At 44.1% G+C, this 21,341-nt stretch overlaps 2 protein-coding genes and 1 long non-coding RNA gene across 3 annotated transcripts; 1 reads left to right on the top strand and 2 right to left on the bottom strand.

The window, feature by feature from the left end:
• Positions 1-2,806: 2,806 nt before the first annotated feature.
• On the bottom strand, positions 2,807-4,717 carry C17H21orf140 (chromosome 17 C21orf140 homolog). The gene has a single exon (XM_019730270.3). It carries the CDS (start codon positions 4,022-4,024, stop codon positions 3,269-3,271), a length of 756 nt encoding a protein of 251 aa, XP_019585829.3. The 5' UTR covers positions 4,025-4,717; the 3' UTR covers positions 2,807-3,268.
• A 5,014-nt stretch (positions 4,718-9,731) lies between these two features.
• On the bottom strand, positions 9,732-16,610 carry SMIM34 (small integral membrane protein 34). The gene is made up of 2 exons (XM_088794204.1): positions 15,853-16,610; positions 9,732-13,020 (listed from the first exon to the last, which is right to left on the bottom strand). Exons 1-2 carry the CDS (start codon positions 15,857-15,859, stop codon positions 12,608-12,610), a joined length of 420 nt encoding a protein of 139 aa, XP_088650330.1. The 5' UTR covers positions 15,860-16,610; the 3' UTR covers positions 9,732-12,607.
• Positions 16,346-21,012, top strand: LOC141570095 (uncharacterized). The gene is made up of 3 exons (XR_012493978.2): positions 16,346-16,483; positions 18,548-18,662; positions 19,818-21,012. It is a non-coding gene; the product is annotated as an uncharacterized LOC141570095 (long non-coding RNA).
• Positions 21,013-21,341: the final 329 nt, after the last annotated feature.

Below are 21,341 nucleotides of genomic sequence, written 5' to 3'. Positions count from 1 at the left end.
CCATCAGCCAACGTCTCAGGAGACCAGCGCCACCAGCATCAGGAGGCCTGTTCCAGAGGACTTGTCCACACAGGGTGGCTGTGCATTGTCACCCACCGTTTATTTCATACACTGGTATCCTGAAGAGATTCCAGGCTGTACTCACCAACCTCCCCGTCCACCCACCAGAAGAAACCTCTTATCGTTAGTTCCCTAACCTATCGCAGATGTCTTACAAGAAAGGCCCAGAACCAAGTTTCCTTTGATCAAAGTATTCTAAGATTCCTCTCACTATGCCCAGTGATAAAAAGCAAGAATTTCCCTCAAAGAGTGAAAAGGAAATGAGGTCAGCCACATTAGGTCAACGTGTGGGCACTTGCAGGAACCTGAGTCTGGACTAGACCAGCCGGGCCTTCCATTTATTGAGGTGGCAGACATGTTGGAGTGGCTCGGCGTGTGCTAAGCGTTGTAAAGCCCTTGACCCTCATTTACTAATAGTTGAGTCTCAGGGAAGTAACTTGTCCACAGTCTCACAGTTAATAAGCTGGAAAGGAAACTTGAGATTCCAACTAGGTCTATCAGATTCCAAGAGCCCTAGCATACTTTCCATTACTTTCTGCTGGAAGTTTCCACGCATCGTGTAAAGCAGCACTTCTTAATTATGAATGCAACACTCTAACTACACTGCACATTAAAGGTGGTCTTTTTGATCTTTCTGGTTAATGCTGATGCTCTCTTTCCCCTGCTTTTCTAAACCAGGCCGCAAAGGAATAGAACCCTAAATTCGCCTTACTAGAATGTTTCGGCTTTGAAACAAAAAAAGCCTTTGTTGATTTATCTTGCTCATCTGATAACATAAAAACCTTTTTTTTTTCCTCACTGTAAAATAATGTGTCTTTAAAAGGTATTCTGCCTCTCGCTCAGTCTTGTATCGAAACGCATTTTTCTTGTTGTGTTCAGTTGGAGGTGGCTGTTTTTGCCAGATGGTGCCCGGGTTGATGTCAGGGGTGCCTAACGCCATGTGAATTGGAGCATGAAAAAGAAAAGACGGCTTCGATAGCTAAGCCAAGCATGGTGGTTAGGTGTCCGGGCTTTAGAATATGACTGGTCCAAAGGACCGCTCAGTGCCTCAGTTTCCTCATTTGTAAAATGGGAAAGTGATAGACCCTACCTGATGGGGTTGTTATGAATAATGGCTCTAAGCGTGAATCTGGATTTGAACCTCAGCTCCTCCATACTGGAGCAAGTTGCATAATCTTTCTGTGCCTCGGTTTACCCCATCTGAAAAGATAATAGTAGTTCCTACATCACAGACTGTTGTGAGAATTAAATGAGTTAAGCATGTGTAGCTGTTAGTGCTTTTTACTACAGAACTCTGGGTAGCTCTGCAATAAACGTGATGTCAGAGCAAAACGTTCATGCCCCAAACCCAGGCCAACTCCACTTGGGCCTGCAGAGTGCCAGCGCGTGAAGTCACCAAGGAGGCTTGAGTCTTACCGTTTGCTGGGAAGGAACTGAAATTCTAAAACATACATGAAACAGATAGTGAAAGACCACACAACAGTTGTTTCACTGGTTAATTTTTGATGGGGAATGCAGTATTCCAGTTGGCAGAAGACTTCTTAGCACCTGTGGTCACCTGAATGATGGTCCCCAAAGGCACCACTGGAGCCTATGAATATGACCTTATATGGAAAAAAGATCTTTGCAGATGTAATTAAGATGAGATGAGTCTGAGTTATCCAGGTGGGCCCTACGCGCCATCACAAGTGTCCTCATAAGAGGGAGCCAGAGGGAGACTTGAGAACATCAGGTGGCCAGGGTAGCAGAGATTGGAATGCTGCTGCTGCGGAGCTGGAAGAGGCAATGAACAGATTCTCCCTTAGAGCCTCTGGAGGGAGCGTGGCCCTGCCAGACACCTTGATTTTGACTCTCGAACTGATTTCGACCTCAGGCCTCCAGAACTGGGAGAGAGTAAGTTTCTGTTGTTTTAGGCCCTGAGGTTGGTGGTGCTTTGCCACAGCAGCCACAGGAAACTAACAGCCCTGTTGGCTGTACAGTGGGATGTTCAAGAACTGTAACCGCCTCGTTCCAAGGGGTTGGTGGTTGTAGGTGCGATTCAGCCCCAGGTAAAAAGCATCATAACAAAATGCTGCAGTCGTCCACCACTTAGTTGTTGAATAGCCTTGAACCTCTGTTTTCATCTGAGACAGTATTTCTGAATAATCCAGGGAGATTCAGGAGGGAAGCAAGGCAGGAAGATAAGCCAAGAATCGGATGCTTTCTGCATATGGTTATCAGGAACCTGGCCTCACAATCTTATATATGGTTAAGTCTGTTGGGAGTTGGGTAGAAATTTTCCTAGTTATATTTGGCTCACCCCAGTAAAATGTATTGTAAAATTACTGCCGGAACATGTATAAATAAGAATGGACTTTATGTTTAATTGCAGGCAGGCCTTTTTCTATAAAAGTTGATATTACCACCCCAAGTCCTTACAGCCTACGGGAGCAGCAGCCCCAAACTTGAATAAGATGCTGTTGTACCAGCTGTGGACCCCGGATGCAACCCCATGGAGGAATCTAATGACCTACCTCCTGCTGGAATTCTTGGAGCTGGGATGGGGGATGGAGTGGATAAGTGCGTCCCACAGACTCCTCCCTGTTCACCCACTAAGTGCCACTTGAACCAATCACTATCATAGCTTTTCAGTGTTCCTTACTGGGACCACCAACTTGCTTGTCTGGATAGGGTTTCACTTCCCTTGCATGTTTCTCTCTTACCCTCTGCCATCTTGCCTTCAAGCAACGGGAGGGAACTCCTGTTAAGTCCCCAACTGGACCACAGCTCCAGCTGGTGGCAAGCTGGCTCCCTGTGGATTTGGGTGGGCTGAAGCATTGGCACACTACTTAATTTCAACGTTTTTGTGACTGCACACTTGGTTCTCTTTTTCTCAGACCTAAATTTTGACCACACAACCTTTAGCTTTGCTCACCTCTGCTCATCACCAAGTTCCTTTGAGCTGGATGAGCCCTAATTTTCCTGCTGAAATAGCCCTCAACGTCGCTTTAACAAGATGGGAGTCAAGATCCTTTATTTATCCAGAAGCTTTACTGAAACCTCCAGTAAACCGGAAGCACTTTACCAATACCCTTAGGAACCCAAGTCCTCACAGCATCCCTGCAAGGTTACTGTCAGAGTTTGGCTGCAATGGTCCAGAGTTGAGCCCAGAGAGTTGGTCAAGACCATGCTGGTAGCACAATCTCACTGCTGGTTGGAGGAATCACCCTTAAGAAAATTTACCAAGATAGTAGTTTTCCCACCTCCGCACTTTGTTAGTTAGCGTTCTCCACTTGCTTGGGTTTATCCTTTCAATCCCTTTGCTAATTAAACTGCTGAGAAGTATATACTGGTACACATAGGCACTGTCAATGGACCGCAAACAAAACTCCTTTCTGTTGTTGATGATAAACCATTTCAGAGAAGACCAGGCTGAGTCTAAAGGGTTCAGGTAACTGTAAAGGGAAGGCAGAGAGAGTAGTTCATGGCCACAGGATTTGGCCACCTCAGGACAACACATGGTGCTTGTTAAGTTAATGACTGATGGGACGTGGGCCTCGGCCTGAGAGTCCTTGGTTTCATTTAGCCTCATCTCATCATGCCGCCTTCCATCTTTGACCACAATGGCGCACTTCCCATAGGCCTTCTTCGCCACATCGCAGAACTCAAAGAACAGGCTGTCTTCTTGTCTGACATATAACTCATCTCTTAGGAACATCCGATATTTCCAAGGCACCCATCCGTGACTACCACCGGCATGCAAAATACACCAAGTTGGACTTTGCTTGAAATATCCATCGCCAAAATCTTCCCCAGTTATAAGACTTTCAGGGATCTCGGTTTCCCCAAAATATATGGTCTTAAATCCATCATATTGCAGTGTTCTCAGGGTTTTCAAATACTGGAGGCATTTCTTCCGCTTGATACTATCAAATGGACTTTTGATAATGATGTTTCTTAAAAGAGGGTTTGCAAAGTGAGGCATGGTGGTTCCCCAAGAGTTTTTAAGAGTTTACATGTCTCCATCTGTGGAGTTCTGGCAAGCGTGAGATGATGACCTCATAAAGGGCTTTCTTACAGGGGACCAGTCCCATAGATACACTTTGGACGTCAAAGCATCAGGGAACACATACTCAGAACAATTCCCTTCTAGCGTACATGATATGAGAATGAGAAATACTGCCTGTATAAAGTGTTTCTTTGACATCAGTTCTGCTATAGGTCTGGGACAGAGATGGGCAATTGTATTAGTTTGCTAGGGCTGCCATCACAAAGTATCATAGGCTGGTTGACTTAAACAGAAATTAGATTTTCCATCGTTCTGGAAGCTGGAAGTCCAAGATCAAGGTGTGGGCAGGTCTGGTTTCTCCTGAAGCCTCTCTCCTTGGCTTGCAGATGGCCACCTTCTCAGTGTCTTCACATGGTGTTTCCTCTGTGCAAGCACATGTTTCTGTCCTAATGTCCTCATAAGGACACCAGCCAGGCCTTGGAGGTAACTGGGGGTAGTGTCCCAGAACCTAAGAGGGACCAACAGAGAGGGTTCAAAGCCGAGCCAGTAGCCACCCCTGCAGAGACCCCTTTTGTACTCCACCCTCACCATCCAGGGAGAGGCCTAGCCAGCATCTGGGCAGGACCAGGAATTAGCCTGCCCTGGCTGTGAACTGGGGCCTGGACTCAAGGAAACCATTGCACCATGGACGGCCAGAGATACTCAGAGAACCTTTCCCCATCCCGCCTTCTCTTGATGCAGCACCTTGTCAGCTTCCCCTCCTTGGCTGTGGTTTCCATTGGGGGCTATCGAAGGCCTGGGAGAAAGAACCAAGATTCACCAGTGTCCCTTCCCACTTTGGAGAGTTTAGAGGGTGATGGAAGGGCCACCAGGGGGCAGTATGGGTGTGCCTCCATGTTGACGTCCCAGGTCATCATGGAGGCATGTCCCACCTCCCAGGACAGGAGACAGAAGGAACCTTACCAGCCCCAGAAGCGGCCCCCATACCCCTGCTCAATTACAGTCTTCTCTCTCAGCCCTCAGAGTAAGCGCTGTCTGCTTTTCTACAAAACATTTCAGTACTTCTTTCTTCACTGCCCAGACAACTGATATTCTAAGGCGGAACACTGTAAGCTGTTTAATTCATTTAAATTAATTTCGTATAATTGGGAGATCAAATTTGCTCCTGTTCAAAGATAGGAAGTGACAGAAATCTTCACTCAGTGTGTAGGTATTGCTGCAGTTCTGTTGGACTGTCTTCTGCCTGGCACAAATCGTGCTCATCATAAAAGAACAGGAAACATTTGGAGACTAGTTACACTAACACCCCCCCACACACCAAAAAATAAATAAAGAAAAAAACCCCAAACACTGAAACAGTTACCACACATATAAATAGTTATATGTGTCCATGTGATAGTTTATTCCACAAATTCAGTTGTGCAGGAAGCGTCAGTTCCTTAAATCGCTCACATGGGACTTGGGCATTGTTGGGACTCCTCACCCCACTCCCACAGCCAGAGTGATGGCAGGGCCCCGAGGCTACCCTTCCACGCTGCTCACTGTGGGCACTGTGGAGGAGCCCAGATCCAACCCTCTACTCCCATCATCCGGGCACTGGACTCTTTCTGGGGCTAAGAACCTTAAGGACAAGGTCTGGCCCAACTAGGTAGGCCCCAGAGCCACTGCCTCAGGAGACCCAGTCACCTTGAGGGGGATCTAGAGTGAGGAAGCCGAGCCGAGGAGCCCCCACCCAGATCTCCAACCCAGGAGCCTCTGTGTGGCCCTAGACTTGGGGACAGCCCTGCCCCATCTCTCCCCTTGTGGCCCTGCCCTCCCTCTTGCTCTGCAGGACAAGTCGTACAAGCTCACCACACACGGGGAGAGGGTCTGCCATCAGGCTCTCGGCCTGCCATCTTGAACCTCTGAGTCAATGCTCACCAAGCCTGGCTCCCTCCTAAGGGTGCCAGGGCAGGAAGGAAAAACTGCCAAGAACAAACTCAAGTTCACAACTCTACCGAAGACCCTGCTGCGGTGTGTGTGAGCACGTGCACGTCAGACATTTGCATCCTCCCCAAACTCCCTGGTGGAATAACACTCCCAATGAAACGTGTCTGTCATGGGCGGCCACAGAGCCCCTGCTCTGCCAGCGGTTGTGGGTAATGAGGTTTCTGAGCACTTAGTGCTGGGATTGGTGCCGGCCCCGCTACACAAAGCATCCGGGGTCATCCTCGCTGTGATCCACGTCACTGAAACGATTATCGCCCCATTTGGGAGACAAGTTGCTTAGACAGTGATGACAAATTGCCCCTTCTACTCTCCTTGTCCACCAAGGGAAGAGTCCCCAGTCACCTCTTTTTTCTAGAAAAGAGATTCTTGAAAAACATTCTTCTAATGTACTTTCTGGCGCTAAGGGGAGTTGACGGGGACCAAGGGGGCTTCTTCACATTCCTTGACCTCTCTGAGCTTCATTTCCTCACAGGTAAAATGAGGGAATTGGACCAGGTAAGGGTGAGATTCATTCACCCTAAAATTTGATTTGCTCTTTCTTGTGGAACAAGAAACTCTGTGTGTGTGTGTGTGTGTGTGTGTGTGTGTGTGTGTGTGTGAGTTGGTAGAGTGTATATTTGGGTGAAAGTATGAAGTATGTATGTGTGTACGTGGGGGTGTATTCACACATGAGTGCAGACTCATGAGTGTGTGTTTATGTGTGTGTGTGTGTAGGGAGTGTGAAAACGTGTGTGTGTACATATGTGTCTGCGTGTGTGTGAGCGTGTGTGTGTTTGTACGGAGTGTGTGTGAATTTTAAACCCTGGCACCCAGCTCCAGATGTGCTTCCTGCTTCCCCAGCAGCCAAGTCCCAGCACTTACAGAGAACGCCTTCCTCAGGCCTGGCCCGGAGGGACAGCGCTTCCGTTGGGCTCTCCCACAGCCCACTTCCCACATTGTTCCCAGCTGCCCACAGCTGGGAACATCAGTCAGGGTAATTACCAAATCTCTTCAGCCTTTCTCAGCTCACTTCTTGCCTTGTGTGGCTGAGGCCAAACTCCCATTTCTGGCTTCCACTCTCGCTCTCCTGGGAGATAAGAACAAGCCCACAGAACTTAAAGCTTCTTCCAGGGTCGGCCTCCAGCAGCCGTCCTCAACTGGGTACATGGAGGCATCATTTGGGGAGCCCTACAGAACTGCTTATGTCTGGGCCCCAAGCTCAGAGTTTCTGATTGAATTGATCTATGGGGAGGCCTGGACATATTGAGATTTTTACAAGCTTCTGTGTGATTCTAAGGTCAAGCCAAGGTGAGAACCCCTGTCTTAGAACAAGGTCTAATTAGGGCCTGGTGGGAACCTATGGGAGCAGAACATTCGGGCTGGCAGGGACCTCAGGGTTTGTTGTGAAAGGAACTGAACAATTTTTTTCCTCACGTTAAGATATGCATATAGATGGTTCCATATAGGAACGTTTGCATTTTACCTAAATGAAAAAGAGAGAAAGTAGGGAATGGGACTGGGCTCCTCCTTGCTCCCTATGGTGGCCTGAGGGACCTCCATGGAACCTGATTTCTTAGTCCTCCGGCTGCTATAAGAAGCTACTGTAGAATGGGGCTGGGGGAGCAGTTGCTAATTCTGGAGGCTGGGAGGTCCAAAATGAAGGAGCCGGTAGATCTGGGGTCTGGTGAAGGCCTGCTTCCTGGTTTGCAGCTGGCCGCCCTCTCACTGTGTCTTCACACAGTGGACAGCAGAGAGGCTCCCCTTTGGACACAAGCGCTTGTGTCTCTTCTTATAAGGATGCTAATCCTGTTCATCAGGGCACTGCCCTTGTGTCCTAGTTACCGCCCCCCCCCCCCAAAGGCTCTACATCCTAAAAACATCACAATAGAGGTTAGGATTTCAACATATGAATTTGGGGGGTGGGACAGACACAAACATCCAATCCATAGCACATAGTTTGAGAACCTCGGATCTGGCTCAACTCTGGTAGCTATTAATACTGTTCCCAGATTTTTTGACTCTCGACCTTCCAGACACATGGTAGGAAGGGTGGCACTTCTCCACCCCCTTGTGGTTGGGAGTAGTCATAGGCTAATTCTAGCCAATGAGTGGCAAGGGGAAGTGATGGTGTCTCTTCCAGGCTGGAGCATTTAATCATCCAGGTGAGAGCCTCCAGAGCTCTTCCCTTCAGTCCTGAGACCAGCAGTGTTTCAAAGTGGCTCTTCCAGAAACCTGGGTCTGAGTGAGGGCAGTAATGACACAGAGCGGAGCCCCAGCTAACCTTCTGTGCACACGTGGTGTGAGACAAAAATAAATGGAGCCCAAAATAGTAACCTTCCCACTCCTCATCTTGAATGAAAATAAAAGTATATTTTGGACAAAGACTTAATGGAAACATCACATGGACTTTGGAATCTGGATAGACCTAGCTTTGAACTTCTTGCAAGCTGTGTAACAATATATGGATTCCTTAGCTTCTCTGAGTCTCAATTCCCTAATATACCCACCTCATGGAGTTTATAAGGGGATCACCTGGGCTAGTATACGTCAAAGCATCTAGTGTTTGGTAGTGTTCATTAGATGTTATGTTTGTTCTCTTCCTGTTGCATTTTTAATGGACACATGGTTCCTACCCTGCTTCCATTTCCCCCTACCCCCTTCCTGACAGTACCTTGAGTTTGGTTCAGGTGTTCACCCATCTTCCATGAAGCTCAGGTTCTTTTGGAGGAAGCCACACCAACTCTGGCACCAGATTTAAGCCAGTGAGCACATTCCACTCCCCACCCGTTGCATGGCTCAGGGATGTGCTTGTGACGTAAGCAGTTCCCCAGTAAATCTCAAGATTCTTGCTTGGACTTCTGGGCACCCAGTCTCCAAGAGGGGGCCAAACTTTTTTCCCTGTATCTCTCTTTCCCTAGGAGCAAATCTGTCCTCTGTTCTTTGTGCAAAAAGCCTCACCAACAATTGTAGGGGGTGCAGCCTGGGCTCCAGCTGGATCCCCCACCCCTTTCCAACTAGTTTTACAAGGCAGAGGATGTGGGATAACGGGTCCTGCCAGGCATAGAGAAGTGGCAACTCCCTCTGCATTTCATACTAATAAAGACATATGTACATGAAAGTTCTTATTGGGGCCTTGATGGCAGTTTTGGGCAGAAGACACGAGATAATCAGGGTTTCAAACAATCCAGGAAGAACATGACTGGGGGCAGACATCTCATCATCTCCCTGGCAAATAATAATTACAATAATGTTACTCTCCAAAGAATTTTAGGATTTGTGCGCACATGAAAGCAACACAGAAATCCATGACACTGAAATGATGTGGCTTAATTTGACATTTACAGCTTTCACTGGAGACTCATCATCAACATAATCCTGCTGGTTGGTTTCACCTTATTAAATTTTCCAATGCGTTAAATTGTATCACTAATGCTGAGGGTGGATAATATAAATCTATTTTTGTGCCCTGACCTGATGTTTATTGATCAATTTTTAAGCTCTGTCATAATATATTGTTTCGAATTACCAATGCTTTGGGCGTGCTTTTCTAATAAAGAGTTCATAGCCTGTGCAAGACTTCCCTTCTGTGCCACACTGATGTGGTCACTCCCCCAGCTTTGGGAGGAGAAGTCTTATGTGGGAGGGGCGGCGGGGGCGGGTGGTGGATGTCCATATGCTATGCAGGCCCTAAGGGAAGCCACGATGCCTCCTGAAAGTGACCCCCCTGAACCTCCCGCTCTGTAGGAGGCACTTATTTTCATGCCAGGTCTCTCACGAGCTACCGTTCTGGAGTCCTTCCTTACATCATCCCCTCCACCACACTCTTTCTGACCAGGGTTACCTGCTACCTGACCTGCTCCCACAAGACCCTGACTCACCTCCAGGTTTGCTCCTGTTGCCCTGCCCTATAAGTGGTCCCTTGACACTGTTTTCTCCAGGAGACTGTGCTTCTCTGTATCCTTGGCCCTAGTACAGTGAGTGCCTGAGCCGTTGCATGTCTGTGACATAAGAAACATGTATTTGGTCTTTGTCCCCAGTCCTTAGCATGGAGTTTCTGAAACCCTTGGCATTTCCTGAATGATAGAGGTATCTTTTACTATTCATAACGAGGTGCTTTCAACCATACCTGAGCTTATGCTAATAAGTCGACTCTTGGTGGGACCTTAGATGGCTGCAGGCCTGTCGCCAGAGGAATCAAACTGTTTTTAGAGGATTGGAGATTTTAGCCCCATCCCCTGACCTCTAGGGAGAGGAGAGGCTGGTGATTGAATTAATCACCAATGGCTAGTGATTTAATCAACTATGCTTATTTGCATAAAAGCTCGTAAAAAGGGTGACTCACAAAGCTTCTGAATTGGTGAACATATGAAAGTTCTGGGGGGTGAGGGGTTGGCCCGACGGAGAAAACATGGAAGCGCCACACCCCTTTCTACATATCTTGCCCCATGGGTCTCTTCTATCTGACTGTTCCTGAGTTGTGTCCATTATAATAAACTGGACATCTAGTAGGTAAAGTGTTTTCTTCAGTTCTATGAGCTGTTCAAGCAAATTATCGAAACTGAGGAGGAGGTCATGGGAGCCTCTGATTTATGGTCAGTTGGTCAGAAGTACAGGTGACAGCCTAGGACTTGAGACTGGCATCTGAAGTGGGCGCAGTCTTGTGGGACTGAGCCCTTTCTGAGCAGTTAGTGTCGGAATGGAGTTGAATTGTAGGACGCCCAGCTGGGGTGTGGAGAGTTGGAGAACTGGTTGTTGGTGTGAAAAACCCACACATTTGGTGTCACAAGCATTGTGAGTAAAAACAGCTTAGAATGCCCTTAGAAAGTGTCTGGGGAATCACATGGTCAAGATAAGAACTACGTGCACTGTGCTAATGTAAAGTAGTACTTTGATAGGGCTGCTAGGAAAAGATATCCTGCCCTATAAGCATATAAAACATATCCTGCCCTATAACCTTATAAAACAATCCTAACTTTATAAACAAACCAAAACTTTTGTTGGAGAACCCATGAGATGATGATACGGTAAATATGAAAGAAAGAAAAATACTTGGAAGTGTATCTCACCCTCCAAAAATAAAAGCTTGGGGTTTAATTCTGACCTTTATGAAATTGTGGGTCTGGTTGTAGACCACTGTCTGCAGACAGGGGAAAATAATATTTCATTTGTAGTCCAGTGGACATCTGCAAAAGCTGAACTGGATGAACTTCAAAGAAATTGGTACAAAATACGATTTTTCTCTTTGCTTGCTGAAAGCCACAGCTAATCACAGTCTCTCTAAATTGATCAGTCATCTAGGCAGAACTGATTTATTTTTTAGGTAGAGACAAGTGTATAAGTACCAAATACTTGTAAAACATTGGAATGAATCATACAATGTTTAAGGTAACAAAACTTAAAAGTGACTACATTAAAACTTGAATCTCAAGGACCTGCTTCAGAGCACAGGGCATCAACTGTTAGACAGGTGGGTTTTCCTGTAGAACAAGGTAATACAGCCATTGCTTACAGACTAATTACCAGTAGACTAGTTGTTTCTTGTTCCACAAAGTCACCACCACCATCCCCACCAACACCAACACCACCAACACTGCCATCACCATCACCAAAATCAACCATCACCACCAACACTACCACCACCACCAAAATTAACCACCATTACCACCACCAGCACCACCATCAAAATCAACCACCACCAGCGCCACCATCAGTATCAGCCATCATTCCTATCACCACCAACTCCAACACCATCACGAGCATCAGCATCATCATCACCATCCCCACAAGGCCTATATTTACATATTTATTTTACTTTTCAAAATACATTCATATGCATGATCTCATTAGTTCTTATCTGCTTTGTAAGATTGGCAGAACTGTCCATTATTAGCCTGATTTTTTCTGTAAGGAAACTAAGGTGCAGAGATGTGAAGTGGTGTGTTCAAGGACGCCACAGTGGTTCATAATGAAACCCAAACTAGAGTTTGGTTCTTCTGACTCCAGAACTAATGCTTTTTTCCAACAGCTCCCACTCTCAATGAAAATGAAGAACTTCTGACTAACTTCTGATATTAACTTTGGTTCTATACTCCAGTCAGAGTCTTTAGAACGCATGGCCCTTTTGGACCATATATCCCAACACCCACATGTCCCAGGTGTGCCACTAACCACTCAAAGTTCATGTAACCCCTAGAAGTTACATTTTTCATCCAGGGCATCTGACTCCAAATTCAACCTTCTTTCCATGACAAGAGGCCACCTTCATGTATTCCCAGGAGTCTTTTAGATTCCTCTGAGTACAGTGGATGTCCCACACACTTCCCTGGACCACAAGTTTTTCCATTGAAGGGAGGGTATGACTGGAAGTCAGTGCCCCTGCTTTCTAATCTCAAAGCATCAGAAAGCCTGGGAAGGAAACAAGATGCTGGCTTTGGTCACACCCCCATATGCCCAAAGTGCCCATGGCTCAGTGATGCTCTTCTAGCCCCAAGAACGTTCTTGGCTCCTGTCTCAAGGTTCCAGGTAAACCCAAAGCTGCTCCCACCACAAGAAAGTTGGGCCCTTTCTATGGAGGCCTCCTTGCCTTGACTTTCAAGGGATGCTTTGGATTTCAGTTTGGGGTCCACTGTTCCCACACATGGCCCCCAGGCTGGCCTGGTTAGGCTGCAGGACAGCTCTGTTGCTAATGGTCAATGAGGAGCATTTGGCTATCTTGCTTTGGAGTCCTTTTATTTTCAGTTCGGAGGTCAAATTTGAGTAATAAATATCTTCCAAGGACTTATCGTTCTTTCTGAGGATGTTGCTGGCCAACCGGAAGAGGAAAATCACTCCATAGATGCCAATTATGGTGAGGATATACCAGGCGGCACTGGTCCCATCTGGAAGCTTCAGGGCCCGGGTAGAGTTGGTACCATTTCTCCCCTCCATGTAGACCCTCAGCAGGTGCCCCAGGACATTGCTGGTCTGGGTCTGGTTGGTGCCTCCCTGAGGAGTCCACTTGGTCACTGAGAAACAGAAAGATCCAGATAAAACCCAGCATCCTGGGCTGAGGGCTGCCTGACCAAGCCAGTGACAGCGTGGTCCTCACATCATTGGGAAACATGGAACTGCTGGAAGAGACTTCCTTTGTTGAATGAGCAGGAGGCTAGCAACAGACATGTCATCATGTATCTATGTATCTATGTATCTATGTATCTATCTATCTATCTATCTATCTATCTATCTATCTATCTATATAATCATAAAATATACATATTTTTTAAATCAAAAGAATTTAAAATACCCAGTCCTTGAATAGGAGATACAACATCATAAAGATGTCAGTTGTCCCTAAAATAATCTACACAACTAATATAATTGCAATAAACAGATCAGTAGAATTTCTTTGTAAAATAGACAAACTTTGCATACTGAAAAATCAGCTGTCAAGACTAATTAGGAAGAATGTGAGAAAAAGAGTGATGAATGGAAATTAGCCCAGCCAGAAACTTAAAACTAACCACTCAGGGAAAATAATTTAAATTTTTTTGGAATGAATAAATATTTTCTTCTCCAGAGTCCAACTCTCCCTAAAAAGTCTCCCCATAAAAACACAATAGCTAAAACTCTGTGATACATAGACAGGTAGACCAATGGAACAGAGTAAAACACCATTAAAAGGTTAGGAATTGGAATTTGGTAGGTAATAAATGGACAGTCCTACTCAGTAAGAAAAAAGATGGATTCAACAAGTAATATTGGAGCAATATAGCATTGGGTCCACATCTCTCACCTTATTTCCAAAAAACAGTGCAGAGAAATCAAAGATTTTAACATTAAAAAAAAGAAATAATTTCAAGTACTAGAAAAAAGCATGGTAGATTTTTTCCTTTATCATCTCAGAGTGGGATATTCCTTTCTAAGCCTAACACAAAAATTCAGAGGATGAAAAAGAAAGAAAATGTTAAATTCAACTACATAGAAAATGTTAACGTTATTACCTACTGTGAAAGCAAAAGACAAATCACAATAATTACAATTTATATCACTAACTTGCTTAATAGCTTTCAGTTGTATAAGAAAAAGTTCAAAACTCCAGTAGAAAAATATGCCAAGGATACGGACAATTACAGAAAAAGAAATGGACCTTGAACATGTAAAAAGCTTCTCAATATTACTTATAATAAGAAAATTGCAAATTAAAACTACAACAAGATAACATTTTATTATCTATCAGTTTTGCAAATTTATGATGCTTTAGAATACACTGCATGGATATGCCTGCAGCATTATCAGGCCTTTGTTTAATTGCTGGTGAGATCGTAAATTCATACAACCAATCTGAAGGGCATGCTGACATTAAACTGCACTTACCTTTGATCCAGCCATTGTACGTGTAGGAATTTATCTTAAAGATGCACTGGAATATGTTTGAAACAATGTATGTTTGAGGTTAGTCATTGCAGCACGATGACTAATGCTTAAGACCAGCCTGAATAGCATCCGTTTAGGGGATGGTTTAATACATTTTGGAACCTCCATGCACTGGAGTACTAAGCAGCCATCAAAACCAATAAAGAGGATTTTTTTTTTGTGCTAAATATTAATAAATGGAAAAGTAATTCAACTGCGAAATAGTGTGAAATCATATATGTAAGCAAATGGGGGATATGTTATCTGTTTGAAGCACAGACGTATTATCTTTGAGAGACTATACAAGAAATTGGTACCTGTGGTTGCCCACGGGGAAGAGAATTAGGGGAAGGGGAATGTACTTTTCACTGATGCCCTTTTGTACATTTTTACCATGTGCATTTATTTCAAAAAGAAATTAATTTTAAAAAGGAAGCGTACAAGTGGGCACTTCTCTGGTCTCCTTGGCGAAGTGCCCTTGGGTAAAGACGCTGTGTGCCCTTCCAAGACCAGATGATTAAGATCTTAACTGCTGTTTAATTCAAAACTGTTTTCTGTCCTAGGGAAGCCTGTGAAAATGAAATGATGGAAGACAGAGAAGCAGCACATAAAACTGTGGGACATTTCCCCATGGAACTTTACTGTTTCAAATCCCCACTTCTTATTCTACGTGAACACAGATGTATTCAGACATGTCATAGGATAAATCGCACAGCTTGCTGCTGGGTAGACCAAAGGTGCTCCATAAATGCTGTCTATTTGATGTTTGTTTGTTGCTAACTCATTTTGCTAATGCAAGATTCAGAGAGGCTGGTATTTTTTATTATAGTTAATTGTCAGAATGAGTGCATAATCTTATTACTTTTAGATGAAGGGAGAAACCATTTAAAAATCACTGTACAAACCACATGTAACTAAGCCCAAATTAACAGATTTAATTATATAAAATTTGTCACTCATGAGAAACCCTACAACAATCAGGAATTTTACACCACAGTTGGTGGAATGTTTGAGAAGTTTAAGTAGAGAGGGAAAAATTCCCATAATTGTTTAAAACAACATCATAAACTTAATTAGGGCAAGAGAACTCGTTTAAACTCAGAGCACATGTATAACCTCAGAGAACTTTCTGTGAATTGTTATAGAATGACCTGATATGTTCAAACACATACAAAATTCACACAACTAAAATTACAGAATATTAAATTATTTTAAAACCAGTCCATTTTCCACATTAAAAAAATTCACTATATTAAGTATTGAAGTACATTGTTCTTTATTTTTTTCTTAAAAAATAAGAGTAACTTAGGTTGTATCTTAGAGGATAAAACACGTCTTGTAGAAGAGATAAACCTTTTCGTCTGTGCCATTTTGCACTTGTAATGACGTGAAATGTGTACGTAATTCTAGAACTGCCCATCCTTGAATCATAGCAGAATACTTACATTCCATGAGGTGGTCTTTTCTTTTGACTCCTGGGGAGGCAAGTTTAAGCAGCTGCCATGGAAAGGTGAGAAGATGAAAGGGAACGCCTTCTCCTTGCAAATGGTCACAGTCTCACTGAAGTCAGGCTGCACTGAGGGTCCTGAGCAGGGAGTAACGTGATACCCCAAAAAGTTAAGGCAGTACCAAATAGAAAGCAATTGGATGAATTGTCTCTCATTCAATTACTCAGAGGATCTAAGTTGATCTGTCTTTTGTTGGCTCAGAATAAAAGCATTTCCTGGCTCTGGCTTGTTGAGAAGGTCGAAAGCAAAAGAATTGTTTAAAAACATGCTGGTACCAAGGATTCTTCTGCCTTCCCAGGTCCCACCCAGCCTTGTGGTGGTGGCAAGCTTTCCCCAAGGTTGTCTCACCAGCTTATAGCCTGGATGGTTCCCGAGTTCCCTTGTTTTGCATCTGTTGCAGGTGTGGCAGAGGGTCAGGTGTGCAGAGACCTGTTGTTATAGGGCCAGGAAACTCCATGCACAAGAGTCACCAGCTTCCTCTTGGATTATTTCCTGGTTGAGGAAATCCAGACCGGAAGGAGCAGGTGCAGGAGGACACAGCCGAGGGGCCTCGGGTTCCCCTTCGGAGGTCAGTGAGCGATGGGCTCGTGGGCCAGGCTGTGAGGGGTGGCGCTTCTCTTTCCCATACCCCTGACTCCCAGACCACATTGGAATCAAAGTAGATCTGTTCTAGCACTTTCCAGCGCCCAAGTAAGAATCCGGGGAAAAAGGGAACTAAGGCAGGACAGCTTGGAAGATTTTGGCAGGTTCCATGATGCATCCATTATTCCCAGCCCCATTTCTCCTAAATCCTCCCTAATATGACCACGACCTGCCAAACTTGTGAGGGTTGTTAGTTTTTAAAATGTAATTTGATGAAATTTCCACCAGTGGGGGAATACATAAGTAAATAATAAAGTAGGCCATATGATCCAGCAATTCCATTCCAAAGTATATATTCAGGGGAAATGGAAACATACATCCAGACAAAACTTGTATACAAATGTTCATAACAGCATTATTCATAATAGCTAAAAAGTGGAAACAGCTCAAATACCTATCAACCTATGAATGAACAAATAAAATGTGGTTTATCCATGCAATGGAATGTTATTTGGCGATAAAAAGAAATGAAGTATTGATACATGTTACAACATAGATGAACCTTGAAAACACTATGCTATGTGAAAGAAGCCAATTACAAAGGACAGTATGTTGTATGCTTCCATTTATATGAAATATCAAGCAAAAATAGATAAATCTATAAAGACGGAAAGTAGATTAGTTGTTGCCTAGAGCTGAGGTGGAGGAGGGGGGTGATAATTAAAGATGCAGTGTGTCTTTTTGGGATAATGAAAGTGTTCTAAAATTGATGGGTGCACAACTCTGTGAATGTATTAAAAGCCACTAAATTGTACACTGTAACAGTGGATTTTATGGTATGTCAATTATATTTTAATAATTATAATTTAATATAGGTATACAATGGAGCACTGTGCAGCTGTGAAAAAGAATGAGGAAGTTATTTGTGTACTGCTGTGTAAAGAGCTCCAAGATGTATTATTGTTGAGTGAAAACAACAAAGAAAAGAATATGCTACCATCTACGCAAAAAAGTAGGGAGAAAATCATATAGATCTGATTTTGCTTGTATAGGCATTGAAAAGCCGCTTTAAGGATGGCCGGGAAAGTAAGAACAGGAATTACATGGGGTGGAGAAGAACTGGGCGGATGGAGGGCAAGAGTAGGAGGAAGAATTCTCACTGTGTATTCTTTATGCTTTAAAGAATTTTAACTATGTGTCGTGTTACCTATTAATAATAAATACACCCATTAATTAAATGTAAATCTTTGTTAAAGTTCTATTTAGGCTCTTGCTGTCTCTTGCTATGGGATGGCTGGACCACGGCATTCAGGCTCTGCCATACAGACAGGGGTTTCCCACACTGACCGTGTGAGGTGAGAAGGGGCAGAGTGGAGGACAGATGATAAAGGACAAAGGGAGTGACAAGAGCTAGGAGTGGGCTGTGGTCCCAGCTGTGCCCTTGCTGTGTGACCCCAGGCAAGTCCCCTGCGCTCTGAGATGCAGTTTCCTCCTCTGTAAGGTGGAGGAGCCGCAGATCCGGTAGCCTCTAGTCCCAGGAAAGCAGGGAGGAAGCCTGGGGAAGGGCCACTCCTTGTGGAGGTGTCTGAATTGGACAGCTGCCAACACAGGCACCTCAGGAGAGGAAGGGCTTAGCCGGGCAGATGGGCCCAAGAGCTGGAGAGTGTGCCATCTGTGAAGTCGTAAGGTGTTGGCATTCGGTTCAGGAGGATGTAGGGAGTGATAAGCTCCAGAAAACTAGGGAAAACATAAGGAAAGATGACTTTTGTCTCATCGACCCTGGAAACGGGCACTAAGGTTAGGGAATAGTTCTGTGACAGGTGCTTTCCACATGTTTTCTGCTTCTAGAATCTCTGCAAGGCAGGAATATTGTTTCCACTTGAAGGCAGGGACACTCAGGCTCAGAGAAGTGACATGCCCAATGTCACACAACTCGTAGGTGCCAGAGCTGGAATGTCTGACACCAAAGGCATTCTCCCTCCACACCCTGAATGTCACCTTCAGGCTGGACCCAGGGTCCCATGAATAATCCCGAGTGCTTGCCCTACAGGTTGAATTGTAGACTGTCACTGCTGAAGCATATCCATGACCTTGAAACCCTCCCTGTTGGTCAAAATTATATTATGATGTTAGAAGACAGGATAATGGATATCTTTCAGCTGAGGGTAAGTGACTAGAGGGGGCATAGAGGGTGCTAGGCACAGTCTGTTTCATGGGTTTGTTCCGTTTGGGGCTCTTCATAGAACTGTACACCTATGTGTGGTGACTTTTTTGCATGCATGCTATACTACAATGTAAACCTCGTCTTATTTTTTGTTGTTTGTTTGTTTTTTGTTTTTTGTTTTAACACAGAGAGCCCTGATAGGCAGTAGGAAAATAAAGTTTACAGTTTGTATAGAAAAATACAAATGCTCTTTTTAAAAAGTATTTTCTATTCTGCCACGGCTGTGGCCACATGGTACCATCTAATGTAAACTGCCATGTCCCTGGGAGTGGGAGGTAGTCGCAGGGCAGGGAAGCTGCCTGCCTTTGTGTGCAGTGTGATGGCATGAAGTGCTTATCATTTCCAAATGCTTACATAACAGTCAAATGGAACAACTTGTACCACCACAAGGGCCAAGAATTTCCTTCCTACTTGTGTATATCTCCTTAGGCCTTCTGGTTCAGTCTAGACAAATACTGACCTAAACGCAATCATGCAAAGCCACTCACCCAGTAAATATTTGTCTGAGCTACAGTTCTGGGAGAAAGGACCCCAATACTGCCTGGCTTCTTTGATGTTCAAGACTGAACTCTCCCAGAGGGCCATGACTTTTTAATTTCTGGTGCACTCCAGAGACAGTCAACGTTGAAGATGTCTCCATTGGAAGCAAAGGTGGCAATGATGTAGATTTGATTCTCTGAAAAAAAAAAGAGGAAAAAATAAAAAGAAACAAGGGCTTTTGAATTTCAAGGTGTCAGAGCTGGCATTAAAAAATGTCAATAAACAAATGCTCATATCCACAGTTGGCATTGTTTCTAAGGAGTATTTTCAGGGTAGACCTCACTACCAACTCTGACACCCTCAACCTAAAAGGACATTAAAAATGATGACCGTTTAGGAATTCAGCTGACAGCAACCAAGCTTCTTTCTTGCCCCAGTTCAGACAAAGGACGCTTGCAGCCCCAACTGGTCAAGAACACAGATTCTGGATGTTTCTGCCTCTGCAGAGGGTACAACCTTTTAGAGGACTTTTAAAAGATGGTTTGCATATTTAAAAATCTTTCATTTATATGTCATTCTTGCCTTTTAACTTTATTATTGTCTCCTCTGCATTTAGGGACTTTAATGTCACTGCCTAGCTCCAGGGAGGTGCAGAAGGAAGCTGACAGCCTTTGAAATTGGAGGACCAGAAAAAGATGAAAGCCAATGGATTCAAGAGATATTTAGAAAGTAGAATGCACAGAACTTCATTAGTTTGTGCAGTAGGTTGAATGATGTCTGCTATGAATGGAATTGTCACCCCCCAAAATTCCTACGTTGAAACCCTAACCTCCAGTGTGCTGGTGTTTGGAGGTGGGGCCTGTGAGACATGATCAGGCTTAGACGGGATAGGGAGGGTGGGGCCCTCATGATGGGATTAGTGCCCTTATAATAAAAGTCACCCAGAGAGCTTGCTTCCTCTTCTCTCTCCGCATTGTGAGGACACAGTGAGGTGGTCATCTGCAAGCCAGGAAGAGAACTCTCACCGATACGAAATCTGCCAGCACCTTGGTTTGGATGCCTAGATTCCAGAACCATGAGAAATACATTTCTGGTGTTTAAACCACTCAGTTTGTAGTACTTTGTTACGGTAGCCTGAACAGATTGAGACAGTGTTTCTCCAAAAGGTATGTCCACCTGGAACCTCAAGTATGACCTTATTTGGAGTAACGGCCTTTGCAAAGGTAATTAAGAAAAAGAGCTCAACCATCTTGGATTAGAGTAGATCCTACCTCCAAAGGTGATATTCTTATAAGACAGAAAAGGAGAAGACACATGGAGACACAGGAAGAAGGCCATGTGAGGGCAGACGCAGGGACTGGAGTGATGTTGCTACAAACCAAGGAATGTCATGAGTCTCCAGAAGCTGGAGGAGGTGAGGAAAGCCATACTATTTAGCAGTACACACACATGAACTTTGAAAGCATTATGCTGAGTGAAAGAAGCCAGACACAAAAGCCACATATTGTATGATGCCATTTATATGAAATTTCTGGAAAAGGCAAAATTCCAGAGACAGTGGTTACCTGGGGTGAGAGGTGGGAGCAGGAATTGATGAAAACAGGAATGAGGGAAATTTGGGGGCTGATGGAAATATTTAAAAACTGGATTGTGGTCATGGTTCACAGTTGTACACATTTATGAAAATTCATCCAACTCTACTGTTACAATGGATAGATTTTATGGTATGTACATTATATCTCAATAAAACTGCTTTTAATTTTAAATTAAGTATCTCGTTTCAGATATTTGGAAAAGAATAACAAAATAAACCTAAAGAAAGCAGGGGGGTAATGATTAAAAAGGATGAGAGCAGAATTTAGATACCAGAAAAACAGTAATGCTAATGAATAAAGAGCTGATTCCTTAAAAAAAAGAAAAGAAAAAGAAAAAAGAAATAAAATGGATAAACCATTAACTACCTTAATAAAGAAATGAAGGAGAAAAAATATATACAAAATAAGGATTGTGAATGGAGTAACAATAGATACAGAGGCAATCAAAGGGATGGTTCCTCAATTCCTCTGCTTAAATCTATGCAAATAAATTTGAAAATCTTGACCAAATGAATGATTTTCTAGGAAAATAGAAATGACCCCAA

This window comes from Rhinolophus sinicus, chromosome 17 (genome assembly GCF_057876585.1).
Source record: "Rhinolophus sinicus isolate RSI-liver-muscle chromosome 17, RSI-T2T, whole genome shotgun sequence".
Lineage (NCBI taxonomy): Eukaryota > Metazoa > Chordata > Mammalia > Chiroptera > Rhinolophidae > Rhinolophus > Rhinolophus sinicus.
The sequence above is the reverse complement of the archived record's forward strand: the minus strand, read 5'-3'. Positions and strand labels throughout refer to the sequence as shown.